This window comes from Etheostoma cragini, chromosome 8 (assembly GCF_013103735.1).
Source record: "Etheostoma cragini isolate CJK2018 chromosome 8, CSU_Ecrag_1.0, whole genome shotgun sequence".
NCBI classification, from domain to species: domain Eukaryota; kingdom Metazoa; phylum Chordata; class Actinopteri; order Perciformes; family Percidae; genus Etheostoma; species Etheostoma cragini.
Window position 1 is genome coordinate 16,090,273 of NC_048414.1, and position 14,018 is coordinate 16,104,290.

General features: G+C 38.7%; 2 protein-coding genes across 5 annotated transcripts in view; both read left to right on the top strand.

Moving 5' to 3' along the window:
* The window catches only part of si:dkey-82f1.1 (DENN domain-containing protein 2A), a 35,519-nt gene extending 23,716 nt beyond the window's left edge, over positions 1 to 11,803 (top strand). For both annotated transcript variants that reach the window (XM_034878851.1, XM_034878850.1), the window contains exons 8-20: positions 894 to 944; positions 1,148 to 1,335; positions 1,754 to 1,863; positions 2,574 to 2,643; positions 2,996 to 3,073; positions 4,445 to 4,585; positions 4,783 to 4,931; positions 7,583 to 7,760; positions 7,875 to 7,916; positions 8,072 to 8,177; positions 9,153 to 9,440; positions 9,909 to 9,995; positions 10,483 to 11,803. In XM_034878851.1, the coding sequence (XP_034734742.1) occupies positions 894 to 944; positions 1,148 to 1,335; positions 1,754 to 1,863; positions 2,574 to 2,643; positions 2,996 to 3,073; positions 4,445 to 4,585; positions 4,783 to 4,931; positions 7,583 to 7,760; positions 7,875 to 7,916; positions 8,072 to 8,177; positions 9,153 to 9,440; positions 9,909 to 9,995; positions 10,483 to 10,514 (1,520 nt within the window). In that variant the 3' untranslated portion in view covers positions 10,515 to 11,803. The remainder of the gene's footprint in view (positions 1 to 893; positions 945 to 1,147; positions 1,336 to 1,753; positions 1,864 to 2,573; positions 2,644 to 2,995; positions 3,074 to 4,444; positions 4,586 to 4,782; positions 4,932 to 7,582; positions 7,761 to 7,874; positions 7,917 to 8,071; positions 8,178 to 9,152; positions 9,441 to 9,908; positions 9,996 to 10,482) is intronic.
* Positions 11,804 to 13,342: 1,539 nt separating this feature from the next.
* The window catches only part of LOC117948907 (transcriptional enhancer factor TEF-3-like), a 43,497-nt gene continuing 42,821 nt past the window's right edge, over positions 13,343 to 14,018 (top strand). For all 3 annotated transcript variants that reach the window (XM_034878853.1, XM_034878854.1, XM_034878855.1), the window contains exon 1: positions 13,343 to 13,576. The gene's annotated coding sequence lies outside the window, so the exon portion shown is untranslated. The remainder of the gene's footprint in view (positions 13,577 to 14,018) is intronic.

The following is a 14,018-nucleotide window of genomic DNA, read 5'->3' on the forward strand; positions in this document are numbered from 1 at the left end:
ACATCATCGTCAACACCTGTTTGTTTGTTTGTTGGTGTGTTTGTTAATATTTGTCAACGGAATTCATATGTACTTCAATAAAGTGGAAAGTCAGGCTATGGGCCAAGGAATAAGTGATTAGTTTCTGGTAGGAAAACAGATCCAGGTGCAGATCCACTTGAAGAAAAAAAACAATCTGGCACATGTATTCCATGATTGTCTGGCACTTCAGGGTTTTTTGATACAGAGGGAAAGCTGTTTTGGTTGCCGGTGCACAGTAAAAAACAAAACAGCAGACACTTGTTAGGCAGAGAATATGAAAGAAATACTACTACTGCAATACCAACACTAACAAACTAACTAACATGTATATCAAGAGTATATTAATGTACCTCAGGCCTGCCCAGCCCTAGGTTTAAAACTACACCCAAGCAAGACAATTGCAAATTGCAACACAGTCAATTCTAGATGCTGTTATAAAATTAAAGTTTTTACAGTAGTACGTGGAGTGTTTTCTAGTCAAATGTTTATTTTATTTGTTTAGTTGGTCATGACTAATAATTTCACAAAAAAAGAAACTAAAACAACAATCACTAAATTTAAAGTTTATCGTCAATACTAATACAGACACGTTTTATTGGGTTACCTTTCCTACGACTCTTACTTTGACCACAAAGACACTGCCATTTCCATAAAAGTAACAATCATGTGTATCCACTTAGTTTTATGGGCAAAGTTACATTCTGTGGTCAGTTGAGACTGACCCATGTTTCAGAGGACTGGGTGGTGCTGTGTGGTAGTGGCAAGAATGAAAGCAATGAGAGAAAATTCCATGTGCTTTAAGTTTCCTGTGATTGTTATTTGAACTGTGCTCACACTCTGTTTTATCCTTTTCACGCTTCTCTTTATTTTAGTAACAGATGAGAACAGTGAGTCCGAAAGTGACACAGAGGAGAAACTAAAAGGTGAGAACAGAAAATGAATGCTTACACATACAGTTGCTAAAAAGGGGATGCAGATCAGTACAAGTACAAATAGTTTTGTATTTATGTAATTTCATTAGTTACAAATAAGCACAATAATAGCATGTGTACAATAATAGTTCGCATTAATCCACGCATACATGACATTGATGTATTTGCATGACGTGTGGTCCTCTGTCCCTCAGCTCACAGCCAGCGGCTGGTGTCGGTCCAGTCCATGCTGAGGCAGACGGGGCGGTACCGGACCATGGAGCGGGATCTGATGGAGTTGCAGGAGAGGAAACTCTTTGAGTATTTCATAGTTGTTGCACTCCACAAGACCAAAGCTGGAGTCCCATACCTGCCAGAAGTCACACAGCAGTTCCCTCTCAAGGTAAAATGGGAAATAAATGTTACTGAAGCACTTTATTCCAAAATGTGACACTGCCAATTGTATTTAAAAGAAGAAAAAAAGTACTGAAAAGGAGAACTAATTGTATTAAGTAGTAGTATTGTTATCTAAATATCTACTTTCCTACTAGACCAATGGGATACTGTACAGTACATTTGTCAGTTTATCAGCACCTGGTATGGACCTTTCTGAGAAAGAAAAAAACACCGTAATTCTGTACTTTTGGGAACAGCAACAGCAGGTCCATGCAATAAAAAAGGAATAGCCTAGTAATTTGTGTGTGTGTGTGTGTGTGTGTGTGTGTGTGTGTGTGTGTGTGTGTGTGTGACATTAATAGTGTTATTACAGACATCATTAAATATATTCTTTTTTACAATTTCTGTTTTTTTTTTAAATCCAGCTCGAGAGGAGCTTTAAGTTTATGCGGGAGGCTGAGGACCAGCTGAAGGTCATCCCTCAGTTCTGTTTCCCTGACGCCAAAGACTGGGCACCTGTGGACAACTTCCCCAGGTCAGTTCAAGTCTGACTGCAGCCACGACACTTAACATGTTAGAACAAAAGGGAAACATAACAGAAACACAGAAATTTACAGGCAGAGTGTTAATAGCTCAGCTATTTTCCTTGGTAATAATCACTTATTAGAGAAGAAGCTGAAAGCTGACCTCCTGTCTTGTAAAGATGACTGTTCTTTCTTTAACGATTGCGCTGACAGTGACACATTATTACAGGGAGAGATGGATTAAGCACCTTACACCTGGTTTGTTATTACAAAATCACCTCTCTCTGTATGATGTTTAAAATTGGCCTTATTAGCTTATACCACCTAACTTAGCCTCTCAACCTCTGCACTGTTCTGAGAAGTGATGATGCACGTCTGACGGTGATGGCTAATAATTACCCTGGAGCCAAAGGTTCTATGGGTGGGAGGCCACCTAACACACATGTGCAGTGAACTTGCTGACGCTTTCGCCTGTCAAGAAGGTCTTCACCAGTCAATGAGTACCTGTCAGGTAGAGCTTAGGAGGATTTGTGTGGATATTTGCAGAGTAAGCCTGTCCTGAGGGTCTTTCCTCTCAAGTACAAAGTCATACCTTTGTTTGCCAGAACACAAAGTCCAGTCCAGAATGGAGTTTACTCATTCCACAACAGCCGTTTAAATGCTTTCTAGCATGTCTGAATTATTTTAAATATTATTATTTTCTCTCTTTTTTTATCCCCAGTGAGACGTTCTCATTTGTCTTGACTGGTGAAGATGGAAGCAGGCGGTTTGGCTACTGTCGGCGATTACTGGTAGGCTCTTAAAATGCTTCTGCCCCTTTGTCACAGTACAGTAGTTTCTCCTTATTTTAATTCAATATAGATAATACCTGATTATAAACATGATCATCCAATTTCCTCTGCTTCTTTTACCCTTTTGTTTTTTTTAAGTTATTATGCAAGTTGATAATAAATGTTTTCTACATATTACTTGAATGTGGTTGATAAAAGGGTTTAGATTGTTCGAAGTCACAGTCTTCAAAGACTCTGCGAAACAAAAGCTTCGCCTTGCCCCAGTGGTCTAATCCTGTGGTTGTACTTGGGTGAGCAGTCTTGTGACACTCCTGTGTTTGGAAACTGTCTCTAACTGGCTGCCTGTTCACAGCCCAGTGGTAAAGGCCGAAGGCTCCCTGAGGTCTACTGCATCGTCAGCCGCCTGGGCTGCTTCGACCTCTTCTCTAAGGTAGATCTCGTAAACTAAGCATGAACACAAGCGCACAAAGTTTAGTTAAATACATGTCTTGCATCAAATTAAATTGCATTGCACAGGACAGCATGTGTTACACAAACACATGCATACAACCTCACCCATACTAAAAGAGGGCAGAGCATTACCACCCTCGGTGCACACAAAACCCCCACCCACCCACAGTCCGCTTTACTTTCCCACAGAGCCTTGCAGTCCTGGCTCCAGTACAGACGCACATGTGAACTGCAGCTGATGTGGTTACCGCAGTGGAAAATGTTCAATGTATTGGGCCTTAGATATTTATGCTTGTCGGCCTGTGTACGTAGTTCATGTGCCATTGCTTGAATTAGGTTTCTAAGGATACTGACATGTACAGAGAAGGGTAACTACAGTATGTCTGCTGTTATAGGAGATGGCAAACAGATTGAAAGCTGCCTCTGCATTGGAAGTGCTCAGTGCTGCTGATGATTGTCTGAATATGTTTCATCTGTATCAGATCAGCTACACAAAGGTTTAATGCAATACAGATGTGTACAGTATGTGCGTTGAAGGGTACACATGATGGATTCAGGCTGTTAGCCGTTTGTTGAATTGACATTTGACATTGTTTTGACTGTCTCTCCACTGCATCATGGCAAGAATGAATATGTTTGTCGTAATAATAGCCATTGTTGATAAAATCCCCAAAGGATTCATAGTTCAGATTCTCAGTTACATTGAGTTGCCTAACCCTTGATTTATTTACGATGGCACCTGAATCCAATGCCATTTTTAGTGTCTGTTAAAAGTCTCTCAAAAAAGAGATTATAGTCTCAATGAGACTTTAAGCAGAAGAAGAAAGGGAAATTCTTAATACAATAAATAATAATTTTATAGGGATGGACAGTATGGATAAAATCTTCTATCACAGTACATTTAATTTTATCTTGTGACACTGATATCGTGATATAGATCATGTTATTCATAATCATTTGAAAAATTGTTTGTGGATAAAATAACAAAACATAAATGTCTGTTTTGAGCTAATTTAGTAATTTTATGCACCTGACAGTTTGAGATGTTTACTTCACCACATTACCACATCGATGCTGTACTAGTGCAACACTACCTAAAAGGGATAACTACCATGTTAAAAATGATATGGCAAAATATCTGACATCATATCCAGTATGTATCATCATATTGCCCAACTTTTAGGTAATAAATTGAAAAAAGAACAGACAAAGGTCTACTCTATTGAAAAAAGTTCAGTCAATTCTGGATTCTGGATTGGGAAGATCTGAAGCTCCACACATATATACCGTGCACAAATATTTGTGATTGCCAGTATTCAAATTATAGATCCTCCTTCTCTATGTTTTACAGATCCTGGATGAAGTGGAAAAGAGGAGAGCTATCTCCCCTGCTCTGGTGCAACCTTTTATGAGAGGCATAATGGAAGCTCCCTTCCCTGCTCCAGGAAGGACCATCACTGTCAAAAACTTCCTTCCTGGCTCTGGGACAGAGGTGAGATGATTGTGCTGTCACCGTGGAAACAGTAGTTTATTATTACCCCATTCTTGGAGGAACACCCCATATGCTTTTAAAGATTATACAAATAATAATTTTAGTGTCTTAATGTGTATGTGTGCAATGTGTAGATTACTATTTTAAAGTCCCTTTCTCTCTCTCTCTCTCTCTCTCTCTCTCTCTCTTTCCTACAGGTGATAGAGCTGTGTAGGCCGTCAGATTCTCGTCTGGAACATGTGGATTTTGAATGTCTCTTTTCCTCCTTGAGTCTACGTCTCCTTCTCCGAGTGTTTGCCTCTCTACTACTGGAGCGCAGGGTCATCTTCACTGCCGACAAACTCAGGTTGGCACCAGCAACATATTGTCCAATCCTTGCCACAGACATCAGTCCCAAGGCGGGTAGAGTCATTTCGGTACTCTTGTCAATCTGTTTAATGAACGTGTTGTGACCAGATTATCAAATGAAATGTTTTAAAGCTGAAAAGATCAAGAGTAAAGAGTTATATGGGATATGACAGAGAGACCTCAAGTCAACAAACATTCAGAAAAAAAGAAGATCCTGACAGAGTATGAGAGGAAGGAATGTTGTTGTGTTTTACAGTCGCCTGGGGAACAATCACTTCTTTGGAAAACTGTCATGGATGCCAGATAGACGAGTTAGGCTTTAGAGTTCAAAGCTACCACGTATGCACAGTGACGGCATCAGACCCACACAGGCTATATACAACCTTTTAACTGTTGCGGTACACCTGGTTCAACATGTGGGTTAAGAATAATCAGTCATTGTGTCCTATCTCAGTTCTGATTTAGGTTAAGAATTTGTGTATTCCCCTTCATGCCCAGTTACTGTTGTTTAAAAGTTAGACAAGAAGCATTTCTCTACAGAGCTCAGAATTAGACCGCGAGTCATTGCACTTTCTCTACTGTGGACTGGAAACTTGGCCTTGTCAATCAATTTTTTAATGAAATAACTGCAAGCAGATGCACACCCGGACAAGATTAAGTTAACAGCGTGGGGTGAGTGTGTTTGCTGCCGGTGTACAATTTTTATAAGTGTTACATCACTCACCCCTCAGAGATTCTTTTTTACATTCCTCTCAGGGTAACAACGGGTTTGTTTGAGCAAAAGGAATAAGCTTTCATACTACACTGTACTGTAGTATGACAATAAAGAAATCTTGAATCTTGAACTTTTAACATTATGTCCCAAATAAAGAAATGGGTGGCAGGAGAGGTTTAATTCTTGAGGAGTTGGTTAGCACCATCTTGTGGTGGAGACTAGACTTTAGGTTTTAGGGATACACTTAGCTTTTTGGAAGATTGTTGCAGTCTATTTGACTATTTCTTTGAATACAAATTAGACATCAAAAGAAAGAGCTGCTTGCCATTTTGTATCATTATCACTCTCTCTTGACCTGCTGTACATGTCAAACCAGAATGCAGCAAGTTAACCTCTGTTTTCAATGGGTTGTTGTAGAAAATCAACATGGTAAACTAAACTTAGACAGAAGTAAATACTAGTAATATAATGGACGTTATATAATGTTAAGCAGCAAGATGCTGATTTGTGCTTTCATATTCAAATAGAATTAACTGTACATTGAACCTATATATAGCCACATGTAGAGATGTTAATACTACTACTAGTACTACTACTACTAATGATAATAATATTAGTAAAAATTTTAAAATTAAAAGTTGATCCATGGCCTTAGCAACACAGCTGACAAAACGGTCTTACTGTTTTGAAACCTTTGTTTGTATCCCACAATCTTCCTTGACAGATGAAGCTGTCTGAGCAGTTGTCATAAAATCGTAAATATTCACATTTTAGCACTTTAAGGACATTGTATACTGTGCATGTTGCCTTAAATACTGAGTTTGCAAAGAGTACTCTTTCTACTGCTTCTGAATGAATCGTTGTTTAAAAAGTTCTTTGGTTAAAGCACTCCAGGATAGCAACTAAATGGACCTTGTGGTGAAACTATTTTAATACGGAAATAATAATAATAATAATAATATGTCCATTATTACTGTTTAGTATCATGCAGTTTTTTTTGAAGGATTATCTTTTTTTCCAAAGATTGTTTTTCTACCATACATTATCCGATCCAAAAATAATTGTTATAGTGTTCATATTATGGTCATTTTCAGGTTCATAATTGATTTGAGAGTTGTACCAGAGCAGCTTCAGCTCCTCTTTTGTGTTGAGCTCTCTGTTGTACCCACAGAGTGAGGCAACACACTTCTATTCCATCTTTGTTGGGAATTGCACATGCGCAGCAGCTAGGTAAGGACTACTAGCCAGTCAGAAACAGAGTATGAGGGTGTGTCATTCTAGCAGCTAGGCGAGTATTCTAACGTGTGTTACAAAGTGACCCACGTTTGTCACGGATGTAAAGGCTGAACTACAATAGAGCTGTTTGGAGCAGGTTATGAACAGTGTTTTCTGTTGGAAATGGTGGCTTTTGGGGTGGACTTTGGGCTTTTTCACTTTGTAAACCTATTACGTGCACAAAAAAAGATATACTGTATAAAACGGTAAAGGAAAGGAAAAAAAACGAAAAGCATAATATGAGTACTTTAAACCTTGTGTATTGTCTTCCTGTCGCCCATGCAACTTTATGTTTTTCTACACTTTTCCTGATATTTATTTTTGTGATTTAAAAAAACTTTTTTTCGCTTTTTTCAATGTTTTTGAAGCTTTTTTAGACATTTTTGTCAATCTATTTCAACGTTCTTTTAACAATTTTGGGTTATCAAATGCTATAAAATTCAATTAAACACCCAAATCCAATGAGAACAGGAAACTAACCATTTATTTTACTTGTAAAAAGCGTTTTATGGAATCACCAATGTTACTCTTTGACAATTTAGTTGCAAGAAATCCAAATTTCTGATCTATAGAAACTTTTAAAATAGGTCAAATTTTAACTGGGGACAGCAGGAGGGTTAACAATTTGTTTTAACCATTTTCTTTCTCTCTCTCCTCAGCACATTGTCTCAATGTTGTCATGCAGTAGTAGCTCTGCTCTACCCCTTCACCTGGCAGCATACGTACATCCCTGTGCTCCCACCCTCCATGTTGGATATTGTCTGCACCCCTACCCCCTTTATAGTGGGCCTACTCTCTAGCTCTCTGCCTCGACTCAAAGAGCTGCCCATAGAAGAGGTATGATGAGTTTGTTTGTGATGTACAGACTGTGATGCTATTGATTCTGGGCCTTTCCTCCAATAAACAATAGCTCCAGGACATAACATCACTTTCCCTCTGCTTTTCCCTTAGGTCCTGGTGGTCGACCTCGGCAACAGTCGCTTTCTAAGACAGGTAGAAACCATAGAAACATCAGGAAAACTGTGCAAATCTGTCACCACATGAAGTCCTTTTACATGTGGTGATTCTACTAGATGTTATGTGAATACAATATGTTAATTCAGTGCAGCATCTATACAGTGTTTACACCTATGTTTTTTTCTTCACAGCTGGATGATGAGGACTCCATTCTTCCCCACAAGCTGCAGGCAGCTCTTGAACATGTGCTGGACAAGAGGAGGGAGCTGGCCTGTGAGAAAGGAGATCTGCCCAATGGTAACTTAGCATACTTATTACATTATTTTATTCAATATACAGATGTTTTTATTAGACTTGGCAAATATACAAAAGACATTGCTGTAAAATGATCAACATTAAGAAATGGTCTACAATATGGTTCCTAATCTTTTCAAGAAGTCATATAACTTTTTAAGGACACTTTTACTAACCTATTGTAGGATCAATCGTCATTGCCTTTTTTAAACTAACATACCGTGGTGTTTAAGTACTAGTATCCTTCTAGGGTGTATCATTCTAGGGTGAAGCTGCCTGCTTCATTTAATAAAACTACATATGGGACATTTGAGACACATACAACTTAAACTTGAAGGTTTTCCTGGGCAATTTTTTAAAACAATTTTCCAGGTATGCATATGACTGGATAGCTATAGTCAAGTATCTTATAGAAGTATTTCAGATTCCCAGGAGCCCTTAATAATGAAGCTTTAAATCCGTAGACTTCAGTATAACACTGAATTTATGCAGCAGTTAGGAGTTTTTTTTGTTACTGACGCACCCTTGGAGCGTTTTCAAACTTGGGGTTGGGACACCCGTGAGGTTGCTTATACAGAGCTGCACAAGATTTAGCATCAAATCTTTTACAACTCTATACACAACAAGTGATAACGTTCAGTAATCTGGGTTTTCTTTCATCCCGAGTGATCCTTGATTTATGACTTTAAGTAAGTGTTAAAGTGACACTTGGCACGTGGCTTTTGGTCCAATAAAATGACCTATGTAATGCGTGAAAAGTGAGCTGTATAAGAAGAGAAGTGTCTATACATTTCCAGTGAGTAGGAAATTTATTTTTAACTATATTTTGTGTAAGAAGCTTTATTTGAAATACCTCGGCAAACAATCAATCTTATGCAGATACTGGGTCAATTAGTCGTTCTGTTCTATATGGAAGTAAATATGCTGTGATTTAATCTTTTCTATTTTATTCCTTTACACTCCTGTATCTCCACCCAGACTCCAGCTCCCTCAGCGCAGTGGTGTCGGAGGCCTTTGTGCGTTTCTTCGTGGAGATGGTGGGTCACTTCTCCCTCTTCATTGGTGGAGCAGAGCGGGAGGATGAGTCTGTCTCCTCCCCAACCTTGCCCAGTCCCTCTTCGTCCCCCGCCTCATCCTTTCAGCGTGAAGCCTTTCGCAAAGCGGTCACGTCCAAGAGCTTGAGAACGTTCTTGGAAGTGTTCATGGAGACCCAGATGTTCACCAGTTTCATCCAGGAGAGGGAGCTGCGCAGACAGGGCCTCAGAGGTACTGGGATTTGTTTACCTGCAGTAGTGTTACAGTACAGTTTATAACAGTATACAAACTGGTTAAAGGTAAAGGACTGTGTGATATTGTCAAAAGCTCCAGTAGAAGTAAGTATGTGGATCTGGAGTGGAGAGTGTTCTGTTTTCAAGGTCAAGAATGAACTGTGAAGCTCAATGATGTAGTAATTAGTTTTTTAAATGTAGTCTGGTCTCCCTTAAATAAGAGCTCTCAATGTTAATGTTACTTTCCTGACTAAATAAGTTAAGCCTGAAGGTTGTATATGCTGCTTTTTCATGTCATTCCATACAAAAGCTTCATGTTATTTTTGTCATTTTTTTCAACATGGTCAGTTTTGTGATTTATTTAAAAATACAATATATTTACCACAATGAACTTATGTTAAACTAGTGGCGATTAGTATTTGTTTTAAACATTTGACTGTAATATTTGCCTTGTTTTTATTTTCAGGTCTATTTGAGGTGAGAGCACAAGAGTATCTGGACTCGCTTCCTGGGAGCGAGCAGCGAGGAGTCAACAAGTTCCTCAAGGGTCTAGGTGAGATTTACTGCATGGCCTCACTCAATCAATCAATCAAATAGTTCAGTTAAAAAAAAAAACTGTTAGTTGAATTGAGGCACTTAGATTAAAGATTTGAACATTTATAGCAAATTATTACACAACTTTATTGAATACTTGATTCTGGCTGGTCATTTACAGCATTCTGTAGTCTGACCTAATCGTACACTCTGGAGGACCATTTTTAAATCAATAAAAACGTTTAAATCAATACTTTGTGTCAAATGATCAATTGATTTAGTAGCTGTTCAATAAGCGGGATAATGTACAGCAAGCACGTCAATATTGCGAAATAAACCCTGACCCGGTCAGAATTTAATTCACAATAATGACCTGCTTGCTCTACATTATCCCTTACTTGTAATACGGTTACATTTGGCTGAAAATCCTGATAATTGAGGTAGCCCTTAAACAGCTAAGGCTAATTCAATGCAACTGTTTTTCTTATTTTTTTCTTTTCCTTCAGGAAACAAGATGAAATTCCTTTCAAAAAAATGATGCTTGGAGTCAGGATACCATGTGTGAAAGTAGGAATAAGCATGGAGAGGCGTGCTGTTAAAAGAAGAGGAAGACACGCTCCCTGGACTCGCAGAACGTAGAGATGTGTCTTTAGGTCAGAACAAAGGAAGACCCTTCAAGTGAACTGGACTCATAGTTTGTGAACATGAGGGAATCTGGGGAAAGTTAGAGTTTAGCTCCCAGTTTCATTCACCAGTCATTCCATTAGTGTTGTGAAGGGCTTACTCAGCTTGGACCAAAACTCACCTCCAAGACGATAATGCAATGTCTAGCAATGTCTTGTTAGACTTTGGCCGGGGCCTTACGTTTTACAGATTACAGCCAATCTGTAGTGCATTGTTGTAAAGCAGAGCACAGTGTAATTCTTTTAGGAACTGACCTCGCCTATAAACCTGTAAGAGGGAGTGTCACTGAAGGTCACATTTTGTACAATTCCTTCCTATACATTCCAAGTATGTTCTTCAAAAGCTTTTATAAATACAATAGTACAACTTCTTCATCAACAGGAGGCTTTTAAGTTAATTTATATTCTTTTCAGGAAAACTTAATCTTTTTTTTCCTTCAAGCGAGTGCAAAGAAATCTCCTGTAGTTTGTAATGAGCTGTATTTAAGTGTATAGACCACTTTGGGTTGTTGGGTAAATGTACCACTGTTTTAAGGAAATCTACTTTTATTGGAAAAAAAAAATAGCACCGAAAGGAAGAAAATGTAAAAGGAAATCAATGTGAATACGTCTTTCACCTGGGTTTGAGTATATGGTTTGGATAGACTCAATGTTGAAAGATGTGTATCTTAGGCCAATCAGTATCAATGTATGTCATGAAAGCAACTAGGCTTGCCGTAAAGGACCAATGTTTAGGATTTAGAGGAACCTATTAGCAGAAATGTAATATAATATTCATAATTTTGTTTTAAATAGTCCCCTGAACTTTAAATCGTGTTTTGTTGTCTTAAAATATCTATCTACTGTATCTACATACAGTAAGGAGTGGGTCCTTTTCCATGTTGCACCCCCATGTTTCTGCAGTAGCCCAGAATGGACAAACCGAACACTTGCGCTAGAGAGTGCCTTTTGACATTTTTGCGTCACCTGAAGGCCTCTGTAGGTTTTACTACACGCTTGTAAAAGGATGGTTGAGGGAACCGGTATTTAGTTGGTTACAATCTGCAGCCTCTCCGCTAGATGCCACTAAATCCTACTTAATGGTCCTTCAAACTTGATTGAGAATGAAATGAAACTTTTTAAATAAAGTGATATGAATTTTTGAGTTAGACACATGGCTCTTTCAACACAATTTCTTATATATCTCTATTTTTTTACTTGTAACACAGAAGTAAAGTAAGAACATGGAACTGTTGATTTATAGTGTGTGTACTTCTTGGATCCTACACTTGTCAGTATACAACCCACCATCTCAATGGGGTCTTTTGCTAGTCACCAAAACAATGTGGTCTGCAAACAAAAGACAAGGTTGCTCAAGTTATGGCAATTGAGTAATTACTCCTCCTGAGCCACAGAAAAGAGTGAATAGTACTCCTTGTGACTAGTTAGTAGACTTGTACATCTAAAATTAGTGGAGTGGCCCTTTATGTGTTCCCTACACAAGACACATGGGTCCCCTTGACTTCCAAGGGGTGCTGTCCTTGCATCCTATGCCCTCTTTAAGTGGGGGACCAATGAAATAAAGTTACCTTTATGAAGAAAAAAAAAAGAATGTATCAAGAAATGTAAAGTGTGGCAAAGCAGTAAATCTGCATTGAATAGGGAAGCATCTCCAGCTGCTGAGTGTGAAAAGCCATTTTTAATTGGGGGGGGAGAAGGTTATAAGACAAAAAGATAATTACTTAGTCAATTCACAACTAAAGTAACATTCTAGGTTACCTGTAGAAAAGTCTTACAGTGTGTGTGACTCTTTGATAATCTCCTCTTTGTCCAGTGTGTTGCGGGTCATACCCATGATGTCCACTGGAGGACTCTGTTACCCGGTTCATGTAATCCTGCATGTGGCGCCTCAGCCACTGTACAAAGTTCAGAATCACATTTCACACAAATTGGCCTCCAGGCATTTAATGTGTTGCACACCATGCCAATAACTTCAACAATGGGATTCTTTTTGTCTACTTATCTGACAATATAAGCAAAAGATATGTGAAAACAGTCTTTTATTTCATTCAGCTTATATATATTCAGCTTAAAAGAACATACATAAATAAGTTCTCCTTAACAACTGATGTTCTTTAATAACATTTAACCATCTTTAATATGTGGTGTAGGAGATACAATTATGTCATGAAGCCTGGGGGAAAAAATAATGTAACATTAAATGTGTGACATACTTAATACCATCTCCTTAAAAATAAAGAAAAGTGGATATAATATCAACTAAACATAATATTGTTCATAAGGCAACAAAGCCTTTAGTCTAATGACTGGGCTAACTTGGATAGTTGTTCATTTAAGACGTACACAAAGGTTAATGAACTATTCTTACAAAACAAGTAGTATTAATTCTGGCTTTTATTTGGTATGCAGTATAACCTCCCTGCCATGCTCAGGCTGTTGTGTGCACCTAAGTCGTTGTGAAGAGGTTTCTTACAATCATGTTGCACTGCGTTTGCTCGTCCCTCCTCTTAAAGCCAGTGGCTTTTACACTATGTTTGATTCTTGATGATATTTCCTTAGCACCCCCCACCCTCTCACCACCCTTTCCTTTGCTTTCCTTTCCTTTTTGGAGCCCTCCCCTCCTCCTCTCCTCCCCTTCGTAATTACGTGTTGACCGGTCAGGCCTGCCTCCCTCCCTCCCCTCACATCCTTCTCTCCCTTGGTCTTTTTCTCTGCCTTTTTCCAGGCTTCATGTCATACCACGGCTAATTCCTGAAATTCCTGCCCTCCTTTCACTTCAAACAAGCGGCTTCAGGAAGGAGTCGAGGCAGCAGAAAACAAAAACAAAATAAAAGACCAGCCTTACAGAGTCACTCTTCATTTAAAACATATAATATTGCTCTACCTACCTGCCTGTCTGCCAATAGAGTCCCACCAGGTAAGCGAAGGTGTTTTATAATTTTTAAAGTGTTGGTCTCATGTTCCGATTTAAGCTGCGTTTTTCTCTCAGAGTGTGAACTTTAAGTTTCTTGAATATTATGGATGTGAAGTCAGCATTTCTCACCGCTTTCGCTCTGAATGCTCCTCGCTCACTGTCGGAGACAGCATTCCTCAAATATCTCGCATTTCTTCAGTCAAATTCCTGCATTTTTTTCCTTTAATTTCAGCACCGGAGTGTGTTTGGTTATTCTTCCTGTACTTTTTTTCTTCCTTTTATCTTATTTTGATTGAATAACTTCAGCCGTGCAGTCAAACAGTAGCGTCTGGGGGGCTAGAGTTTTACACCGGTAAATCCGAGATAATTCAAACTGTGTAGACTGTTCATGAACTCGCATGTTGAATTCAGAGGTTTCTTCTCCCTCTGGTGTCAACACGTGTGA